General features: G+C 36.2%; 1 protein-coding gene across 3 annotated transcripts; it reads left to right on the top strand.

The window, feature by feature from the left end:
* Positions 1-20,066, top strand: GTF2A2 (general transcription factor IIA subunit 2). 3 transcript variants are annotated; one of them, XM_081831193.1, is made up of 6 exons: positions 15-158; positions 9,971-10,122; positions 11,913-12,033; positions 12,763-12,867; positions 17,540-17,666; positions 19,762-20,066. In XM_081831193.1, the coding sequence occupies exons 3-6, from the start codon at positions 11,962-11,964 to the stop codon at positions 19,785-19,787; spliced, it is 330 nt and encodes a 109-aa protein (XP_081687319.1). In that variant the 5' UTR covers positions 15-158; positions 9,971-10,122; positions 11,913-11,961; the 3' UTR covers positions 19,788-20,066. The 3 variants fall into 3 exon arrangements, with proteins under 3 accessions (XP_081687318.1, XP_081687319.1, XP_081687320.1); XM_081831192.1 differs by lacking the exon at positions 9,971-10,122 and having other exon boundaries at positions 1-158; XM_081831194.1 differs by lacking the exons at positions 15-158; positions 9,971-10,122 and adding an exon at positions 241-432.

Here is a 20,066-nt window from a genome sequence, read left to right as displayed (position 1 = left end):
ACTGTCACTTCCAGGTTCGGCGAGCACTTCCGGGTCGTCGGCGCAGCTCTGCGGCTTCTGCGGCGGCCGAAGAGGTGGTCGGGAAGTAGGTGCTTCCTGCTGGGCAGCTAGCTCCTCCGCTTCTGTCCGCTCCGCGGCGGGAAGCGCCTTCCCCACAGGTACTTGGTGAGCCGGGCCCGCGCTCCCTGCGGTCCCCCAGAGGTGGAGCTGCGGTCGGTTGGGTCTTCGAGGGCTGCTCAGAGGGCAGGGGCCCAGGGTGGGCCCGTTACCGACTTCGCTGCCGGGATGGCCCCGTGGCCGGTACCCGCGAATGAAAAGTGCGGGAGGCGGCGGGAGGCGGTTGCGTCCTCTGGCGGGAGGTTTGTGGTCCACGGGGCGCCAGCCGAACGGTCCTGGGGGAGGTCCTCAGCCCAGCGCGGTATTTTTAGCCAGGTGAATGTCTTTACGCATCCAGGGTTGTGTTGTGTTGTTTTGGCGGAATATCAGGGGAGCGCATTCCTTAAGTGTCTCATTCCTATGCCGCATCGCCTATTTGAAGTCTGCCTTAAACTTCAAGCCAGCTCCCACAGGGTAGTGAATTTAAACAGGACTAGGACTGCTGAGTTAATTCCGAATGTGGAGCCTTTGTAATTTTCTAAACTGTAGAATGAACGAGCACGAAATTGATGCGGCGGATACCAGATCTAACAGATTTGAACATTTCATAAGGAATTTTTAAGAATCTAAGGTCTAAGGTCATTAAAGCAAGTTAACTTGAACAAATTTTTAAATAACTTAGAGCTATTTTTTAAATTAGTATTTATTGAGGTATAATTGACACATAACATTAGTTTCAGGTTAGTGTTTTCGTTTTCTTCAGATAAATAGGAGAAGCAGAATTGCTGGATCATTTGGTAATTCTATTTTTAATTTTTTGAGGAACCTCCATACTGTTTTCCACAGTGTCTTCAGCAGTTTGCATTCCCGCCAACAGTGCACAAGGGTCCCATTTCTCTACCTTCTCGCCAGCACTTACCTCCTGTCCTCTTGATAATAATAGCCATTATAACAGGTGTGAAGTGATATCTCACTGTGGTTTTAATTTGCATTTCCCTGATGATTCGTGGTGTTAAACATCTTTTCATATGTCTGTTGTTGATCTGTATGTGTTCTTTGGAAAAATGTCCATTTGGATCTTCTGCCCATTTTTTTAATCAGCTTGTTTGCTGTTGAGTTGTATGAATTCTTTATGTATTTTGGATATTAGCTTCTTATTAGATACATGATTTGCAAATAGTTTCTCCCATTCAGGTTTCCTTTGTTTTTGTTTTTTATGTACAGCTATGTTTATTATCACTTTGAACCTCTTTACTTTATTTGGCTATATGCCTTGTGCTCAACATTCCAGTTTCACCTGATCTCTCACTTTAATATTTAACTCATATTGTGTATTTAGCATATATCTAAAAGTCAATATTTTGAATAATTCAAACCTTCTATGTCTGTTTTACATCGACTCCCTCTACCATATCGTTTCCCCAACCCCTGCAACTACCTGTCTGTTCTCTGAATCTACACGCTTGTTTTGGTTTTTTTTTCCTTTTTGATTTTCAATTCCACATGTATCCGATATCATACAGTATATGCCTTTCTCTGTCTCACTTAACTTCATTTAATGATAATGCCCATGGTGCCTATTCCTGTTATAAATGGCAAGATTTCATTCTTTTTATGGCTGAATAATATTCCATTGTAATATATTCACCATAGTTTATCCATTTTCTTTATCCATTGATGGACACTTAGGTTGCGTATCTTTTGAGTTAGTGTTTTAATTTCCGGGGGCTACTCAGTAGTGGAATTGCTGTATCATATGGTAGTTATGTTTTTAATGTTTTGAAGAACCTCCACACTGCTTTCCATAATGGCTTTACCAATTTACATTCCCACCAGTAGTGCATGAGGGTTCCCTTTTCTCCACATCCTCACCAGCGCTTGTTATTTCTTGTCTTTTTGATAATAGCCATCCTAACAGATGTGAGGTGATACCTCATTGTGGTTTTGATTTGCATTTCCCTGATGATTAGTGATGTTGAGCATCTTTTCATGTGTCTGTTGGCCATCTGTATGTCTTCTTTGGAAAAATGTCTATTCAGACCTGCCAATTTTTAAATTGAGTTATTTGTTCTTTTGCTGTTGAGTTGTGTGAATTATATATTTTGGATATTAATTTCTTATATGATTTACAAATATTTTCTTCCATTCAGTAGGTTGCCTTTTTGTTTTGTTGGTTTTCTTTGCTGTGCAGAAGCTTTTTAGTATGAGATAGTCCCACTTTTGTATTTTTGCTTTTTTTTATTTTGCTTCTGGTGTCAAATTCAAAAAATCATAGCACCCATGTCAAGGAACTTACCGTAGCTGTGTTTTCTTCTAGGAGTTTTATAGTTTCAGGTCTTACATTCAAGTCTTTGACCTGTTTTGAGTTGATTATTGTGTATAGTGTGTAAGTTTGTCCAGTTTAATTCTTCTGCATGTGTTTGTGCAGTTTTCTCAACATCATTTATTGAAGATACTGTCCTTTCCCCCATCGGATGGTCTTGACTTCTTTGTTGTAAATTCACTGAGCATCTGCATGGGTTCATTATGGGCTATTATGTTCTGTTGATGTGTGTGTTTGTTTATGCCTAGTACTATACTGTTTTGATTACTATAGCTTTGTAATATTGTGGGATCAGGGAGCATGATTCCTCCAGCTTGGTTCTTTCTCAAGATTGCTTTGGCTATTGGAGGTTTGGTGGTTCCATACAAATTTTAGGATTGTTCTGTGTCTTTGAAAAATGCCATTGGAATTTTGATAGGGATTGCATTGAATCTGTAAATTGCTTTGGGTAGTAAGGACATGTTAATAATATTAATTCTTCTAATCCATGAGCATGGAATGTTTTTCCATTTATTTTGTCTTCTTCAGTTTCTCATTAATGTTTTGTAGTTTTCAACATACAGGTCTCTCACCTCCTTGCTTAAATTTGTTTCTATATATTTTGTTCCTTTTGATGCAGTTGCAAATGTGATTATTTTATTTCTCTGATAATTTGTTATTTTACTTTTTTCTTTCCAGTTTGGATGGCTTTTATTTCTATTTCTTGCCTAATTGTTCTGGAAGTACTTCCAGTACTTTGTCGAATATAATAGGGCAAGAGTCCTATCTTGTTTGTGATCTCAGAGGGAAGGCTTTCAGCTTATCACTGTTGACTGTGATGTTAGCTGTGGGCTTGTCCTGTGTGGCCTTTATTATGTTGAGGTATGTTCCCTCTAAATCCACTTTGTTGAGAGTTATCATAAATGAATGTTGAATTTCGTCAGATGCTTTTTCTGCATGTATTGAGATGATCATATGATTTTTATCCTTCATTTTGTTAATATGGTGTATCACATTGGCAGATTTGAGGCTGTTGAACCATTCTTCTATCCCTCGAATAAATCCCCCTTGATCATGGTGTATAATCCTTTTAATGTGTTGTTGAATTCAGTTTCCTAATATTTATTGAGGATTTTTGCATGTATATTCATCAGGGATGTTGGCCTGCAGTTTTTTTTTTTTCTTGTGGCATTCTTGTCTGGTTTTGGTTTCAGGGTAATACCGGACTCTTAAAATGAGTTTGGAAAAGTTTATTATTCTTCTATTTTTATTTTAAAGATTTATTTGAGAGAGAGCATTAGACTAAGCACCCAAGTTGGGGGAGGGGCAGAGGGAGAGTATCTTCAAGCAGGCTCCCTGCTGAGTGAGGAGCCCAGTGCAGGGCTCAATCCCATGACCCTCCTCTTCTATTTTTTGAAAGAGTTTGAGGACTGGTAAAAATTCTTCTTTGAATGTTAGGTAGAATTTATCAGTGAAGCCATCTGATCCTGGACTTCTGTTTGTTGTGAAGTTTTTGTTTACTGATTAAATCTCCTTATGAGTAATTGGTGTATTCAGATTTTCTATTTCATCATTATTCAGTTCTGTGTTTTAAGGAATTAATTTCTTCTAGCTTGTCTAGTTTGTTGGAATGTAATTGTTCACAGCAGTCTCTTAAGATCCTTTCTATTTCTGTGATGTCAGTTGTAACATCTTTTTCATTTCTGGTTTATTTATTTGAATTTTTTTCCAGATGAGTTTTACTAAAGATTTGTCAGTTTTATCTTTCCAAAGAGCCAGCTCTTTGTTTCATTGATAATTGCTAATTCTTTTAAATCTCTATTTCATCTCTATTTTCTTCCTTCAGCTAATTTTGGGCTTCATTTATTTTGTGTGTGTGTGTTTAGTTCCTTGAGGTGTAAAGTTAGGTTGTTTGTGAGACTTTTCTTATTTCTCAAGGTAGACATTTATCAACATGAACTTCCCTCTTAAAATTGCTTTTGATGTATCCAACAAACTTTGATATATGTCCATCTTCATTTGTCTCAAGGCATTTTTTTTATCTTTGATTTCTCCTTTGACCTATTGGTTATTCAGTAACATGTTGTATAATCTTCACACATTGTGAAATTTCTAGGTTTCTTTGTGTAATTAATTTTTAGTTTCATACCATTATGGGTGTCTAAGATGTTTGATATGATTTCAGTCCATCTAAATTCATTGGCTTGTTTTGTGGCCTAATCTATGATCTATCCTGGAGAATATTGCATGTGCACTTGAGAAGAATATATATTCTATTGCTTTTGGATGGAAGGTTCTGTATATATGTGTTAAGTTCGTCTGGTCTAACATGTTTTTCTGATACCGATGTTCCCTCACTAATTTTCTGTCTGGATGATATATGCATTGATGTAAATGGAATATTGAAATCTCCTACTATTATTATATTGCTGTCTATTTATCCCTTTAGGTCTGTTAATATTTTCTTTATATGTTTGGGTGTTCCTATGCTGAGTGCACAAGTATTTCCAAATGTTGTGTTTTGTGTTGCATGGACCCCTTTATCATTATGTGACACCCATCTTTTCTCTTATTACAATTTTTATGTTTCAGTCTGTTTTTTTCTGATATAAGTATAGCTACATTCGCTTTCTTTTGGTTTCCATTTGCATGGAATATCTTTTTCCATCTCTTCATTTTTCATCTGCATGTGTTCTTAAATCGAAAGTGAATTTCTTATGGGCAGCATATAGATGGGCCTTGTTTTTTTTTGTTGTTTTTTTTTAATGCATTCAGCCACTCCGTGTCTTTTGACTGGAGAATGTAGTGCATTTACAGTTAAAGTAATTATTGATAGGTATGTACTTACTGCCATTTTGTTAATTGTTTATTGGCTGTTTTTGGACTTCTTCTCTTCCTTCTTTTCTTGCTCTCTTCCTTTGTGGTTTGATGACTTTCTTTAGGGATATCCTTTATCTTTTGTGTTTTTACTATAGGTTTTTGCTCTGTGATTACCATAGGCTTACATATAACAATTTATGTCTATAATAGTCTATTATTTTTAAGTATAAGTAACATACAGCGTTAGCATATCAATTTGACAGTTTTACACATTACTCAGTAACCATGATAAGTATAGTTACTGTCACCGTACGATGTTATTACAATATTGTTGACTATATTCTCTTTGCTGTACCTTTCATCTCTGTGACTTATTTTATAACTGGAAGTTTCTACCACTTAATCCCCTTTATCTATTTTGCCCATTCCTGCCACCTGCCTCCCTTCTAGCAACCACTAGTTCTCTGTATTTAAGATGCTGTTTTGTTTAGAATCCACCTGTAGGTGAAATCATATGGTATTTTTCTTTGTCTGACTTATTTCACTTCCCATAATACCCTCTGGGTTCATCAGTGTTGTCACAAATGGCAAGGTATTCTTTTTTATGGCTGATTAACATTTCTTTGTATATATACACCACAGTTTTGTGGGGGGTTTTGAGTATAGTTGACAACAATGTTACATTAGTTTCAGGTGTACAACTTAGTGATTTGACAAGTTGATACACATTATGCTGTGTTCACAAGTGTAGCTACTATCTATCCTGTTCACATTGCTTTTACAATATCATTGACTGTGTTCTTTATGTTGTGCCTTTTATTCTCACAACTTACTCATTCCATAACTGGAAGCCTGTATCTCCCTCTCCCCTTCACCCATTTTATCCAACTCCTCACCCCTCTTCCCTCTGGCAACCATCAGTCTCTGCACTTATTGATCTGATTTTGCTTTTTGTTTATCCATTTGTTTGGTTGCGTGTGGTTTTTTTTTTTTAATTTTTTCATTCCACTTATGAGTAGAATCATATGGTGTTTATCTTTCTCAGTCTGACTTAATTCATTTAGCGTAATACAATCTAGCTCCATCTGTGTTGTCTCAAATGGCATGATGCCATCCCTTTTTATGGCTGAGTAATAGTCCATTGTGTATATATACCACATTTTCCTTATCCATTTGTCTATGGACAGACACATGGGTTGCTTCCATATCTTGGCTGTTGTAAATAATGCTGCAATAAACATAGGGGTGCATATATTTTTTCAAATTAGTGTTTTCTATTTTGGGGGGTAAATATATACTAGTGGAATTACTGGATTATATGGCATTTCTATTTTTATGTTTTTTGAGGCACCTCCATACTGTTTTCCACAGTGGCTGTCCCAATTTACATTCCTGCCAAGAGTGCAAGAGGGTTCCCTTTTCTCCACTTCCTCATCAACATTTGACATTTCTTGTGTTTTTGATACTAGCCATTCTGATAGATGTGAAATGAGATCTTGTGGTTTTGATTTGCATTTCTCTGACAATTAGTGATGTTGAGTATCTTTTCATGTGTCTGTTGGCCTCTTACTTGTGTGTCTTCTTTAGAAAGAGGTCTATGCAGGTCTTCTGCCTATTTTTTAACCAGAGTATTTGATTTGTTGGTGTTAATAGAAGTTCTTCATATATTTTGGATATAAACCCCTTATCAGATATATCCTTTGCAGATATTCTCTCCCACTCACGAGGTTGCCTTTGGTTTTATTAATGGTTTCCTTTGCTTTGTAAAAGCTCTTTGTTTTGGTGTACTTCCAGTAGTTTAACTTTTGCTTTTGTTCCCTATGCCTGAGGAGACCTATGCATAAATAAGTTGGTAGGGGTATTGTCCCAAGAGGTCGGACTGCCTATGTTTCCTTCCAGGAGTTTTATGATTTCAGGTCTCACATTTAGGTCTTTAATCCATTTTCTGTTTATTTTTGTGTATGGTGTAAGAAAGTGGTCCAGCACCATTTATTGAAGATACTCTTTTCCCCATTGTATATTCTTGCCTCCTTTGTGATAAGTTAATTGACCATATAAATGTGGGTTTATTTCTGGGCTCTCTATTCTATTCCATTGATTTGTCTGTTTTTTGCCAATACCATAATGTCTTAATTACTTTAAATTTGTAATGTAGTTTGAAATCAGGAAGCATTGTTTGTCTTTGTCAGGATTGCTTTGGCTATGTGGGTTTTTGTTGTTCCGTACAAATTTTAGGATTGTTTGTTGTAGTTCTATGAAAAATGGGATTGGAATTTTGATATGGATTGCATTGAACATGTAGATTGCTTTGGGTAGTATGGGGATTTTAACAATATTCTTCCAATCCATGAGCATGGAATATCTTCCCATTCATTTTTGTTGTCTTCAATTTCTTTCTTTAGTATCTTACAGTGGTCAGTGTATAGGGTTTCACCTTGGTTAAATTTATTTTTAGGTATTTTATTCTTTTTGATGCAATTGTAAATGGGATTGTTTTCTTAATTTCTCTGATAGTTTACTGTTAAATTATAGCTCTTGTCTAGATAACTCTTAGACTGTTGTCAAATGAGTATGACACAAGTGTGTATCTCCATTGGGACCTCTTCTTGCCCTTTTTAACCCTCCCCCCACCCACCCACATATTTAATTTTTGCCCTCATTAATTTACTGAACAGATTTTTATTTGGCTTCCATTATGAGTCAGTTATTGTTCTAGACATTTGCTTTACTTCAGTGAACAAAACATACAAAAGTCCCTGTTGGAGGATGCAGGAAATAAACATAAATAAATAATGTGTTAGAAGGTGATGGTACCGTCAAAAACACATATTAGGAAAAGGGGGATTGGGAAGTTCCAGAGTGGAGGTGGAAATTGGTATTGTAAGTATGGCCATCAGTTTAAGCCTCATTAAGTACATATTCTACTTGAAGGAATTAAAAGAACCAAGTGGATATCTGGAGGAAGAGTATTCTAGGTAGAAAGATCAGCCTTTACAAAGGCTTACATAGGGAGGTACATGTCTGTCATGTTCTAAGAATAACGTGGAAGGCAGTGTGTCTGTAGAAGGGTGGGTGAGAGCAAGGGAGAGATGGTAGATATGGTTGGAGATATTATAGGTAGCCAGATTCTTGTAAGGATTGAGTGAAATGGAAGCCATGGGAGGTTTGGAGCAAAAAAGAGATATGGGCTGCTGGGTTGGGATTAAAGTGTAGGGACAGTGTGGAAGCAGGGAAACCAATTAGGAAGCTATTTCAGTAATCCAGTGGCAGATGATCATAGCATAGACCAGGGTGGTAACAATGGAAATGGTGAGAAATGGATGAATTCTGAATGCATTTTGAAGATAGAGTTTACAGGATTTGCTAGGGATTGGATGTGAAGGTGAGATGAGGGGAGTGGGGGATAATTTCAAAGGTTTTTGCGTAAACCCACAGAAGTATGGAGTTACATCATCTGAAATGGGAAAGACAAAAAATAAAGATGTTGAGTAAGCAGTTGGATCCAGGAGTGAGTTCAAGGGCAAGGTATAGGAAAAGGATGAACCAGTGAGTTTAAGAGAACAACCCAAAAAGTGTGGGTCCCAGGAGCTAAGCCAAGATCCTTTATTAAAGAGGAGGGAGTAATTAGCTGTGTCAAATGATTAAGTCTGGTGAGGACTGAAAATTTTGGATTAGCTTTACCAATGCCATTGGTGACCTTCACCATCTGTTTCTTTTGAGTGTTGGAGGCAAAAGGCTATGAGTGAGTGAGGAGTATATAAGAGGAGTGAAGAGTGAATATAAGAGAAAATGGAAGAAAAGGAATGAGAAGACAGTACAGACAACTCTTAGGAGTGTTGCTGCACAGAGGAACAAAGGAATATGGTGTAGCTAGTGAGGAAAGGGAGTCGAGACTTTTTTTTTTTTTTTTTGAAGATGTGAGAAGTAGCCACCTGTTTGCTGATGGCAATAATCCACAGAGAGGGGAAATGTGATGGTGAGGGAGAGAAGGACTAATTCAGCTGTTGGAACAATATTCTTGAGTGTACTAGAGAGAATAGGCTTGATGTAGAGGTAGAAAGATTGTATTTGGATAACAGTATGGATAGTTTGGCTATTGTGACAGGCAGGGAGGCAGAGTGTATGTGGTTATAGGTATTGGAAGGTGGTTTGATGCCGTTTTGAGAGTCTGGAAGTTTTCATTGCTTCATTTTCCTCAGTAAAGTAGAAAACTTTGTATCACACTTAGACAAATTAACAGTAATTGATAACAGCATTTATTCTTATTCAAGTTACTTATTCACTAATAAATACTTATTGAATACATACTATATACTAGGCATTGTTCTAGATGGCAAATACATAACTGTGAACAAAAGCCCCCATCCTTATGGAACATCTGTTTTAGTGGATGTAAACAATAAGCATGTATATGTCAGCTTCAATTAATGGTATGAATTAAAATAAAGTAGTATAAGGGGGAAGGGAGGTAGTTCCTTTTTATAGGTTGGTCATAGAAGTTCTTTTTTTTTTTTTAAAGATTTTATTTATTTATTTGAGAGAGAGAATGAGATAGAGAGCATGAGAGGGGGGAGGGTCAGAGGGAGAAGCAGACTCCCTGCCGAGCAGGGAGCCCGATGCGGGACTCGATCCTGGGACTCCAGGATTATGACCTGAGCCGAAGGCAGTCGCTTAACCAACTGAGCCACCCAGGCGCCCACAGAAGTTCTTTCTGATGAAGTGATATTTGAGCAGAAATCTGAATTAAATCAGGGAGTGAACCATGAAGGGATCTGGGAAGAACATTTGAAGCAAAAAGGACAGACAGTGCGAAGACCTTAAAGCAAGACTATCTTGCCATATTGAAAAGCAGCAAGGGACCAGTATGACTGCAGCAGAGGGAATGAAGGAGTAAGGGGCAGAAGGTAAGTTCATTGAGGTGGTGGAGAACCCCGATCATATTGGCCTTGCAAATCATTAGAAGGACTTTTTTTATTCTGAAACAGGATGCTGCTATTGGAGGTTTTGAATAAATGAGTGATGTGGTTTGATTTATGTTTTAAAAGGCTCAGCGTGGCTGCTCTAGGGGCAAGGGTGTTACAGGCAGTTGTAGAAACAGGGAGACCTCTTACGGGGCTATCACCGTGCTCTTGCTGGTGGATGATGGGGATTTGGTGGTAGTACTAGAGTTGGTAAAAGTCAGCTTCCGGCTCTACTTAGAAGAGCTGAAAAGATTGACCGACAGATTAGATGCAGAGTGAGAGAGAAACTAATGCCAAATGTGAAATTTGGGGGGTGTCTTACCCTAGACCAGATTTACTGTTCACTAAGGTGGGCAAGGTGAGGGCAGAAAAAGTTTGGAGGACATGGTATCAGGAATTTGGTTTTTGACACATTTCATTTGAGCTACCTACTTGATATTTCCCTTCAGTGGCAAGGAGGCAATTTTATATAGAGCAACAAGGGGAGAAGGACTGGGGATATACATTTGGGAGTCATCAGCAGATAGCCTAATACTAAGGGAGTAAAGCATCTAGAGAAGACCTAAGAAGCCTTAGGGCACTCAAGTAGAAGTCAGGTACCTGCGGAGGGACCAAAGAAAACAAATATAGTAGTATCCAGTGAGTGGGGAGGAGAGAACGGAGTGTGGGGCCCCAAAAAGCCAAAGAAAAGGTTTCAAGTGTTTGCAGGTATATAATGTGAAGACGGGTAACTAGCCATTCTTTTTGCTGAGTTTTTCCTGATAACTCCCTGAATATGTCTCCTGTCCATCTCTAAGCTGAAAGTGCCATGAGGTCAGGGATCTTGTCTATGACTTGTAGCTCAGTATTTGTTGAATCTATACTACTGCCACCCTGTTCAAGCCCTCATCTCCTTCTCATCTTCCAGTACATTCTCCCTGGCATCCCTCCTGTTGGAACAAATACACCATGCCATCTTTTTCAGCTCCATCTCCTACCACTTCCTGTTCATAATTACACCTTAATCCTGTGGAACAATTTATAGTTCTCTCTACAGACCGTATCATTTCATACTCCTGTGGCTTTACTCGTTCTGTTCTTTCAGCCTAAGATGATCTTCCACCTTTGTTTGGCTGAAGTCTAGCTTAAAGAATCAGGAAGCCTTTGTTAACGAGTTCACTCAGTCCACAGGTAGCCTCCATCATACACTGTGTACATTTGTCACGGTGCTTATTCTTTATTGAGTTAAATACTGTTTTGTATATCTGTTACCCTCTGTAGAATATACATTTTTTAGAGTCCAGGAGCATATCCTTATTCATCTTCCTCTCCCTCCTGCCTATCACAGTGCTATCTTCTTGGTAAGCACTCTATAAATACCAAATGTTAAGGGAAAAAAATGAAGCAGAGGGCATGCAACTGTGAGCCAAAAGATTGTCTGGATCACTGGACTGACAGGAGAAAGGAATGGTAGTACACAGTAAATTGATTCTAGATTAGGTCAAAAGGCAGGCTTTTAAAAGAGATGGTAAAGATGTACCTTTTAATAGATATATCTGTGCTTTGTATAAAGGAGTATAAATGCCTATGTCAGAATAACAAAAAATAGAAAAATCATTTTTAACTGTTCTTTGTCTTAATTATATAGCAGTTTGCAATATTAAGAGTTGTGATAGCATGTATTAGAATGTATGAAGTAGACTATATTACATTAGTGGTTTATAATGTTTAATACTTTCATATTAAATTTTTAGGACATCAATGCAAGCCTGAATAAGAAAAACAATTTCTTCTTCCTAAGCCATGGCATATCAGTTATACAGAAATACCACTCTGGGAAACAGTCTCCAGGAGAGCCTTGATGAGCTCATACAGGTGGGAGACTAAAACCAGTTTTTATTTAGAGGAGTCTATAATAAGTTTTGTTAGATCTCTTCTCTCAGGCAGACAGCTAAGAGGTAAAGGATCTTAGAATCTTTGACCCAGCAAGTCAGTATTTATCCCATCCTGACTACAGGGCATAAAATATAATGAAGATCAAATGACATAGTTTAACATGCCTAAACATAAAAATTGAGATTATTGGTTTTCTCTTATTTATAAGGCATAGTCTGTGTAGCTTTAAGGTAACTTTGGACAATTTGATAAAGTCTTTTGAGATTTAAATTTGAATTTATAGTTCAGTTTTAGGAGAAATAACCTTTTAAAATAAAGCTCATCTAAGAACATATTATTTCCATTTGTTTTCATACAGTTGATGAGCTTTGATGAGATTAGGTTTTTAAAAAAATAGATTACTGGGCCTGCATTTTTTTTTTTTAAAGACACTGCATTCTTTCAGTCTATCAGATGCCTCTTTCCAGACACTGTAAAGGAGTGATAGAGTTTTGTCCTGGCAGTGTAACATCACTGCATGTTTTCTTTTCAAAATTATGTTTGTGTCAAGACAATGCAAGAAAATATTGTCAGGCTTTACTCCTTAATTGTCAGTATAAGTTTAAGAGGCTCTCTGTTAACCTCAGTTAAATGTTAGATGATAATTCATACATATTTTGTCTTTAATGTCCTTCTCTAAGAGGATTTATGACCTTTACTTTTTCTCAGTCTCAACAGATCACCCCCCAACTTGCCCTTCAAGTTCTACTTCAGTTTGATAAAGCTATAAATTCAGCATTGGCGCAGAGGGTCAGGAACAGAGTCAATTTCAGGGTAAGGATATTTTCCTAAATCTAGAAGCTTGTACCAGTGGTTGTTAACAACAGTGCTTTTGAGGACCCCTACATATTTATGAATCATAATAGGAAGCGATGGTTTAATCAAATATTGGAGTTTGTTTTATAATTATACTTTACTTTTAAATGACCTCTATACTAAGTTTATCCACTTAATGTGAGAGAGAATTGTTTTTAGACTTTTATTCCATTGTTTCACAAATCAGCCTATGTATGTTTCGCTGCCTTCCCTGAAGAGTTACTGAGATTTCAAACGCCCAAACCATTACCTGCAGGATTGAAGGTAAGTGACAGAGTAGTCCCTAAAGCTCACTTAATGTTTTTCAAACTCTGATCTTCACCCATTCCATGGAAGTACATTCATGTTGCCTCCCACCTACTCTTATGAAGACCTGAACTGGTGGTAGGTCATGATCTGTTCTGATAGCTTGATCTCATTTGAACAGTAATCCCAAACTGAACAAAAGATGGTAAATTCAAATTAAAGGCCCATTGAAAGTATCATGGTGAATAGAAGTAATTTTACCACATTGATATTGATGGAGTCAGATATATATAATCAAATATCACTGTACACTGTTATATAATATTTATGCTTATGTTGTTTTAAGGGATACCATAAAGTAATTAAAAGGTTACAGTATATGAAAAAAACATAGAGGTTAATTTGCTTTTAAGAGCATAGTGTTTGGGGATTTCTTAAAAAAATTTTAAATTTATTTAAAATTTATTCAACAAACATTTCAGTGCCTGTTACAAACCAGGCATTGCTGTGAATATTGGGTTGGCAGAGAACGAATTTAGTGAAGGGATAAAGTCTGCATGTATGTTGTATAATAAGTCTCTTACTAATTTCACATGCTTAAAAGTTATCTGGGTAAAATGTATCTTTATAAAATTTTATCAATAGATTCTTGAATTTTTAACAGTAACTATTCTGGCAAAAGTTGTTTGCTGTTTTGTATAACTATGTGTGCAAATCTGCCAAGATGCTTTAATTTGAAATCGATCCATGTTGATACCTAACAGTTTTCTAATTATATTATTGTCGGTTTCCAGTTTGGATCTATTTAGCTAAAGTTAAACATAATTGGACATTGCATTTCTCTTGCGTAGTGTTTTGTAAGTTTGTCTGTTCTCCAAAAGCTAGAAATAATTAGTTTTTGAGCAGATCTGACTTTCCCATTCTTGTTTTTTTTTCTTTTCCTACTGTTTTAAGCCCAGGCTTTCATTACCTACCTCTCCCATTACAGCAGACATGATCAGTTTTAAGTCCAGAATGTTTGCAAATAACCTGTTTTGTTTGGTGGGACGTATGACAAAGGCAGAAGAGATCACACATTGGTAATTTCTAATTTTCAAAGGCATTTTGCTAGATCACGTTTAAATCTATATTTTACTGGCCTGATGGCCCATTGAAGCAATCTTAGGTAACATCGTAAATTTTGCTTTAAATTTTCATATGAATTTCATATAACTGAGATCATTTAGTAGAATCTTATAGGGGAAAAAAATCTCCTTGAGTATGGGAATTAAGATTTTAATTTCTATGTTAAAATTTATTAGCAAAAACAGTCAAAATATATGTTTACCGAGAACCTTGAACTAATTTTTAGGGAGAACATTCATATTGAACTAGTCGTTTAAAGAGTCAGCGTATGCTTTTGATAGAATGTATGCTGGCAGGTGAGAGTTTACAATTAATGTTAAAATACTAAACTTCAGATAGTAATTAAGGAAGCATTAAAAGATTTAATGGTCAAGAAAAATCACCCTTCTGAATTCCCTATCTGTTCATTTCTACAATTAACATGCATTATGATATTTTAACTGCAAGAATGTTGCCCAGTTGTAGATTAATGTTAAAAAAAACACATGTATTTATTAAAGGTGCATTTAAGGTAATCAGTTACTTGACCAAAGCCAAATATCATATTTTTTAATATTTAAAAAGTTCCTTCCAATACTTTTTTTAAATAAAATTTTTGATTCTTGAGGTACTAGATTATGACTTTCTCATGAACACAGTGAAGAAGATATTTATTAGGGATTCTAGCTCGCGAAACAATTCTAAAGAGAGGGGTGACTCAGTCAGTTAAGCCTCTGCCTTCAGCTCAGGTCATGGTCCCTGGGATGAGCCCCGCCTCGGAGCCTGCTCGTCCCTCTTTCTCTTCCTCTCCCCTCCGCCCCCACCGTGCTCATTCAAATTAAAAAAAAAAAAAAAAAAAAAAAAAATCTTAAAAGATTATATCATCTAATTTCTTCTTGTGTTCACATTTTAGTAAGCTTTTGTTGGCTCAAAAGTTATCTAGCCAATGAGCTCTCTTAATTATGTTGTCTATTTTAATCTAAATATTAGAAAGCATTTAATATAGCAATAAAATAAGTGAAACATACTTATATTTGAAAGTGAATGTTCCCACACTAAGCATAAATCCCAATGATTATTGGCATTCGGCTGTGTAGCCTTCCAAAGGCTCAGACTGTAGCTAATGAGATCTATTTTTTTTTTTTAATAATTCTTTGTTAACCCAACATGTCTTATGTGGTTTTCCGTGCATTAATCTTACCACTCCACTGAAACTTTTCTTGCCCTATTATTGCTAAACCTAATGCATAATCTGTGATACTATTGATTAGTCTCTGTTGAAACCCATACTTCCCTTGGAACCATACTGTCCTAGCTTCCATTCTCTGACCCCTCTCTTTCTCAGACCCTTTGTAGTTTAATTGTTGGTATTCCTTAGGTTTAGCTAGGGATCCACATAATTCTCCTTGAATGAATGAATCCAACCCTGTGGCTCTAAAGTCAATAGGCCTGTGCTCCTAGGCTTTCTTCCACACACCAGCTGCTTATTGCACATGGTGGTTTAGATCTCAAACTCAACAAGTTTCAAATTTATCAAACTGTCTTTTCCTATGATTGCACTGTTATTGGAGCCAGAATCTTGAGAGAGAACAAATTTTGTCTCCTCACCATAGCCAGTTGGTTGTCAAGTCCTAACAGGAATTTTTTTTTTTTTTTTAAGATTTTACTTACTTATTTTAGAGAGAGTGGGAGAGGAGCAGAGGGAGAGGGACAAGCAGACTCCACACCCAGCCTGGAGCCAGACACAGGGCTGAATCCCATGAGCCTGAGATCATGACCTGAGCAGAAATCAAGAGTCAGACGCTCAACCAGCTGCGCCCCTCTCTCCACTTCTATTGACCTCTTTGCTGCTATAGTAAAGGCACTCTCACCTCTCATTCAGCCCCCCCGCCCATCAGTTCTTCATGTTATCATGAGAAATGCAAATCTGATGTTACTACTCTGCTCAAAATCCTTCATTGACCTAAGACATTTAGGATACAGCAAAAGCTTTCTAAGGTTCTCCAGGATCTCCTTCCCCTTGGGACCTCCTGACACAGTTGACTTTTACTCATTTTTCAAAACTCAAACTTCACTTCGTGAGAGAAGCCTTCTGTGCCCCATGTGTTCCATACCCTTGGGTGCCCCTAGCTTACTACGCTTTCATAATACTGCTGTTGTTTTAATGCTCTCCCCTGCTACCTGAAGCTTGTTGTTGATGACAGGAATCATATTTTGTATCCTCAGAGCCTAGCATAGACCAGCAAATAGTAATTACTCATATTTTTAAAGTTGTGTTAAGTCATTCATAGCATCATAGTTTCCCTGATCATTCTCACTTGATAGAACATTTAGATAGACTGTAGTTTTTACTACTATGGGTAACACTGCAGAGAATGTTTTTCTGAATTGAAGGTTTGGGGCATATAAATCTCTTACCAAACACTAAATTTCATTTGTGAAGATTCCATGTGTATGTATGTGTCAAGTTTTGATTGTATTCAGTTGGTGTCTATCCTTGCACTTTCACCCCATTCTTCAAAAATTTCCTTTTAATGTTTAAGCAATTATTCCTGCTCCTAAAAAAAGAAAACAAAGTAACTTTTTATCAGTTGCACAGAACAGTAATATTTGTAGTTTCTGTGGCTAATACAGTAATTGATCTGAGGGAAGCACAGCGTTAAAATTGAATGTTTCTGGGTAGTCCCTGCTTCTGTACAAGTTCGGAGAGTTAACACATACAATAAAATGCAGTTGACCCTTGAACAACATGGGTTTGAACTGCATGGATCCACTTATATATAGATTTTCTCAATAAATACAGTCCTGTAAAAGGTATTTTCTCATGATTTTCTTAACTTTCTTTTCTGTAGCTTTATTGTAAAAATACAGAATATAATGCATAGAATGTTACAAAATGTGTTTATTGACTGTTATTATTGGTGTAACATTACACATAATAGCCTATTAATCGTTAAATTTGGGTGGAATCAAAAGTTGTGTGTGGATTTTCTGTGAGAGGTGAACTTTTTATCATATTGCCACAAGAGGGCGGTAGAAGTACAAATTCAAATTTCCTTTCAACTTCTCTTCACCTTTCAGGTAAGTAATTTGCAGACTCTTAACAGAGCTGAAAGTATACAGTATTTAACTCTTCGTAAATTTATCTAGGGTGTTTTTTTTAAGTGATAGAATGAAAATTAAGGAAAATCTTAAGATTTAGGTAGTTGGTAGCTGAGTTCTCAAATTGCTTTGGGGAAAAAAATGACTTCATGGTATGTCTAAATGTTTTGTTTTAAAGGGCTCTCTAAATACATACAGATTCTGCGATAACGTGTGGACTTTTGTATTGAATGATGTTGAATTCAGAGAGGTGACAGAACTTATTAAAGTGGATAAAGTGAAAATTGTAGCCTGTGATGGTAAAAGTAAGTGTTTACCTAATTACTGTGAAAGCAAAGCTACTTGAAATCTTGTTTTTGTGAGTCTTTAGAAAATCTTTGTCTGAAATTATGGGGGGAAATGGCTTCCATCTCAGCTGGATTCTGAATTCCAGATCTCAATTCTCAAAACAGTGTTCTTAATGACTTTAGGTGTGAACATTTCACAGGACACATAGACTGCCTCCACAGATTTGAAGTGTTTAATTTTGAAATTTATCCTAGTTTCTGTGTTGCTGGATGCCTATACATTTTATATTTTTAAAGTAATCATTTAAAAGATTTTAAAATAACCATAAGAACCTTATCAGGTATAATGGTAAATATCCATTCCTGATCTGTTACATCTGTGATGGCAGACCTAGGACCTTGTTTAAGTCAGATGTTTCAAAAACTATACATCTTTCTCTTCCATGATTAGTTATTTCCTTTTTGCTAATTATAAATATATTTTTACTTTATGATCTGAACTATTTGTGTCTAAACAGCTGTTCCTAAAATTAAATAGAGAAGACTATGACTCTCTAAGAAGGGGAGTTTTGAAAAGCAAAAGAAAACGTGGAAATACCCTAAATTTCTCAGGTTATTTGGTTTTATGTATTTTGGGTTTCAAAAGAAATAGCTAATCAATGAAAAAATTTAGAGGACAGAAAAGCATAATTTGTAACACCATCTGGAGATAACATCACTTAATATTTTATTGTATAACTTTCTAGTCTTATCTGTTTTTACGGTGATATACATTTACATGTGTACACATTTGCAAATACATCATTTCTCACCGGCTGTATAAAATTATACTTTTGGCCCTTTTTTTTTTTTTTTTTTAAGAACTAGTCTCTTCCGGAGATCAGAAAATCTCTGAAATTAGCAACACTTCAATGACTTGTACTTTTCAGAAGGTTAGCTAGGAGTAATCATTCTAAGAACTTTAAGCAAAGATAACTTTTTAATATAGTTATCAAATACTTTGTTTCCTTGTTATAAGGACAGAAAAGATCTATGTAATCTTATAGTTCTGGATTACAAGATGATAACATTTCTGCATGTCAGATAACATATACTTGTTTCATATTTTTCTTATAATTTGGGTAATAGCATCCTCATAACCCTGAGATTAAGTTTTTACTAGACTGTGGAATTTGGGCATTAATTCATAACTTCTGTATCTTTCAAAGTAAGTTAATGATGTAGACTAGTACTATTCAGTAAAACCTGTACCTATGGAAATGTTCTCTGTCTTTACTTTCCAGTAGCCACATATAAATGTGTTAGGGCAACTAAGAAATTTAATCAGTTAACTAAATAACCACACATAGCTAGCCATGTTGGACAGCACAGATACTCTTGCCTAAACATGCAAGAGTGTTTTTTTTTCAAAATTCAGTAGATGAAAAGTAGCAAATCAGCCTTACCTATTGCCATAGCTTCTGAGAAGTTTGCCCTGCTTCCCTCACATAACTGATCTCGAAGAAAAAACAGTTGAGTATTCAAGTTGTGTTCCATGTATTCTGTCATCACAAAAGAATACAATCTTAGAATGTTTTCTTTTCAAAATTAAAATATAAAAAGTTTGGCATTTAAAAGAAGTTTAAGTAACTGAGAAACTTCCATTCCTTAGTAACCAGATAAATGGAGTGCTACTATGAAATAAGCCCATTTTCTCTAAAAATCAGCTTTCTGAAATAGGAAGAGTGGTGGTCTGTATCTCACCAGGAATTAACATACAATTTTCTTCTGATTATGTATGTTACGGTCCTTTGTGGTTTAAAATTTGGGGACAGTAGAGGACCTAAGGGAAAAAAAATGGTCCATGTAGTAGCTCTAGGAACCAAACCAGTATAACTTATATAATGAACCAAATAATACAATTTGGTTTTTCAATAATCTTCTCACCTGTGCCTTGAAAGGTATTTAAGTTCTCAGAGCAGTTCCTTGATCAGCTTCCCTCAGCCTTCTCTTCTTCCCCATCCTTCACACCAACACCACCATTAGTTCCTGTTTTATTTTTTAAAAATATTCTCAAAGTATTTAAATTTTAAGTTGCTCCTTGAATTTACTCTTTCTCTCCTCTGTTTCCTAGATACTGGCTCCAATACTACAGAATGAATTGGAAAAAAAAAAAAATGGCTTTTTTTAATGCCATCTTCTGTTATTATTCATCGCTTTTTTGAAGAGAAGCATAGAAGAGACTTTTTTTTAATTTATTCTGGCATCGCAGAAATGACTACACTGTGCTATATATACTATCAGAATTCCAATAGAAAGAAGCTTATAACTCTAGCCTCTTACATTACCTTTTCAGCATGAAGAAACAGAAGTTTTTTTTAATAACAAACATTGTTGCCTTCCTAAGAACATTCTTGAATAAACTCATTTTAAAACTCA

Source organism: Leptonychotes weddellii, chromosome 9 (genome assembly GCF_054177405.1).
Source record: "Leptonychotes weddellii isolate Sample4059 chromosome 9, ASM5417740v2, whole genome shotgun sequence".
Classification (NCBI taxonomy): domain Eukaryota; kingdom Metazoa; phylum Chordata; class Mammalia; order Carnivora; family Phocidae; genus Leptonychotes; species Leptonychotes weddellii.
This window is presented reverse-complemented; position numbering and strand designations above follow the sequence as displayed.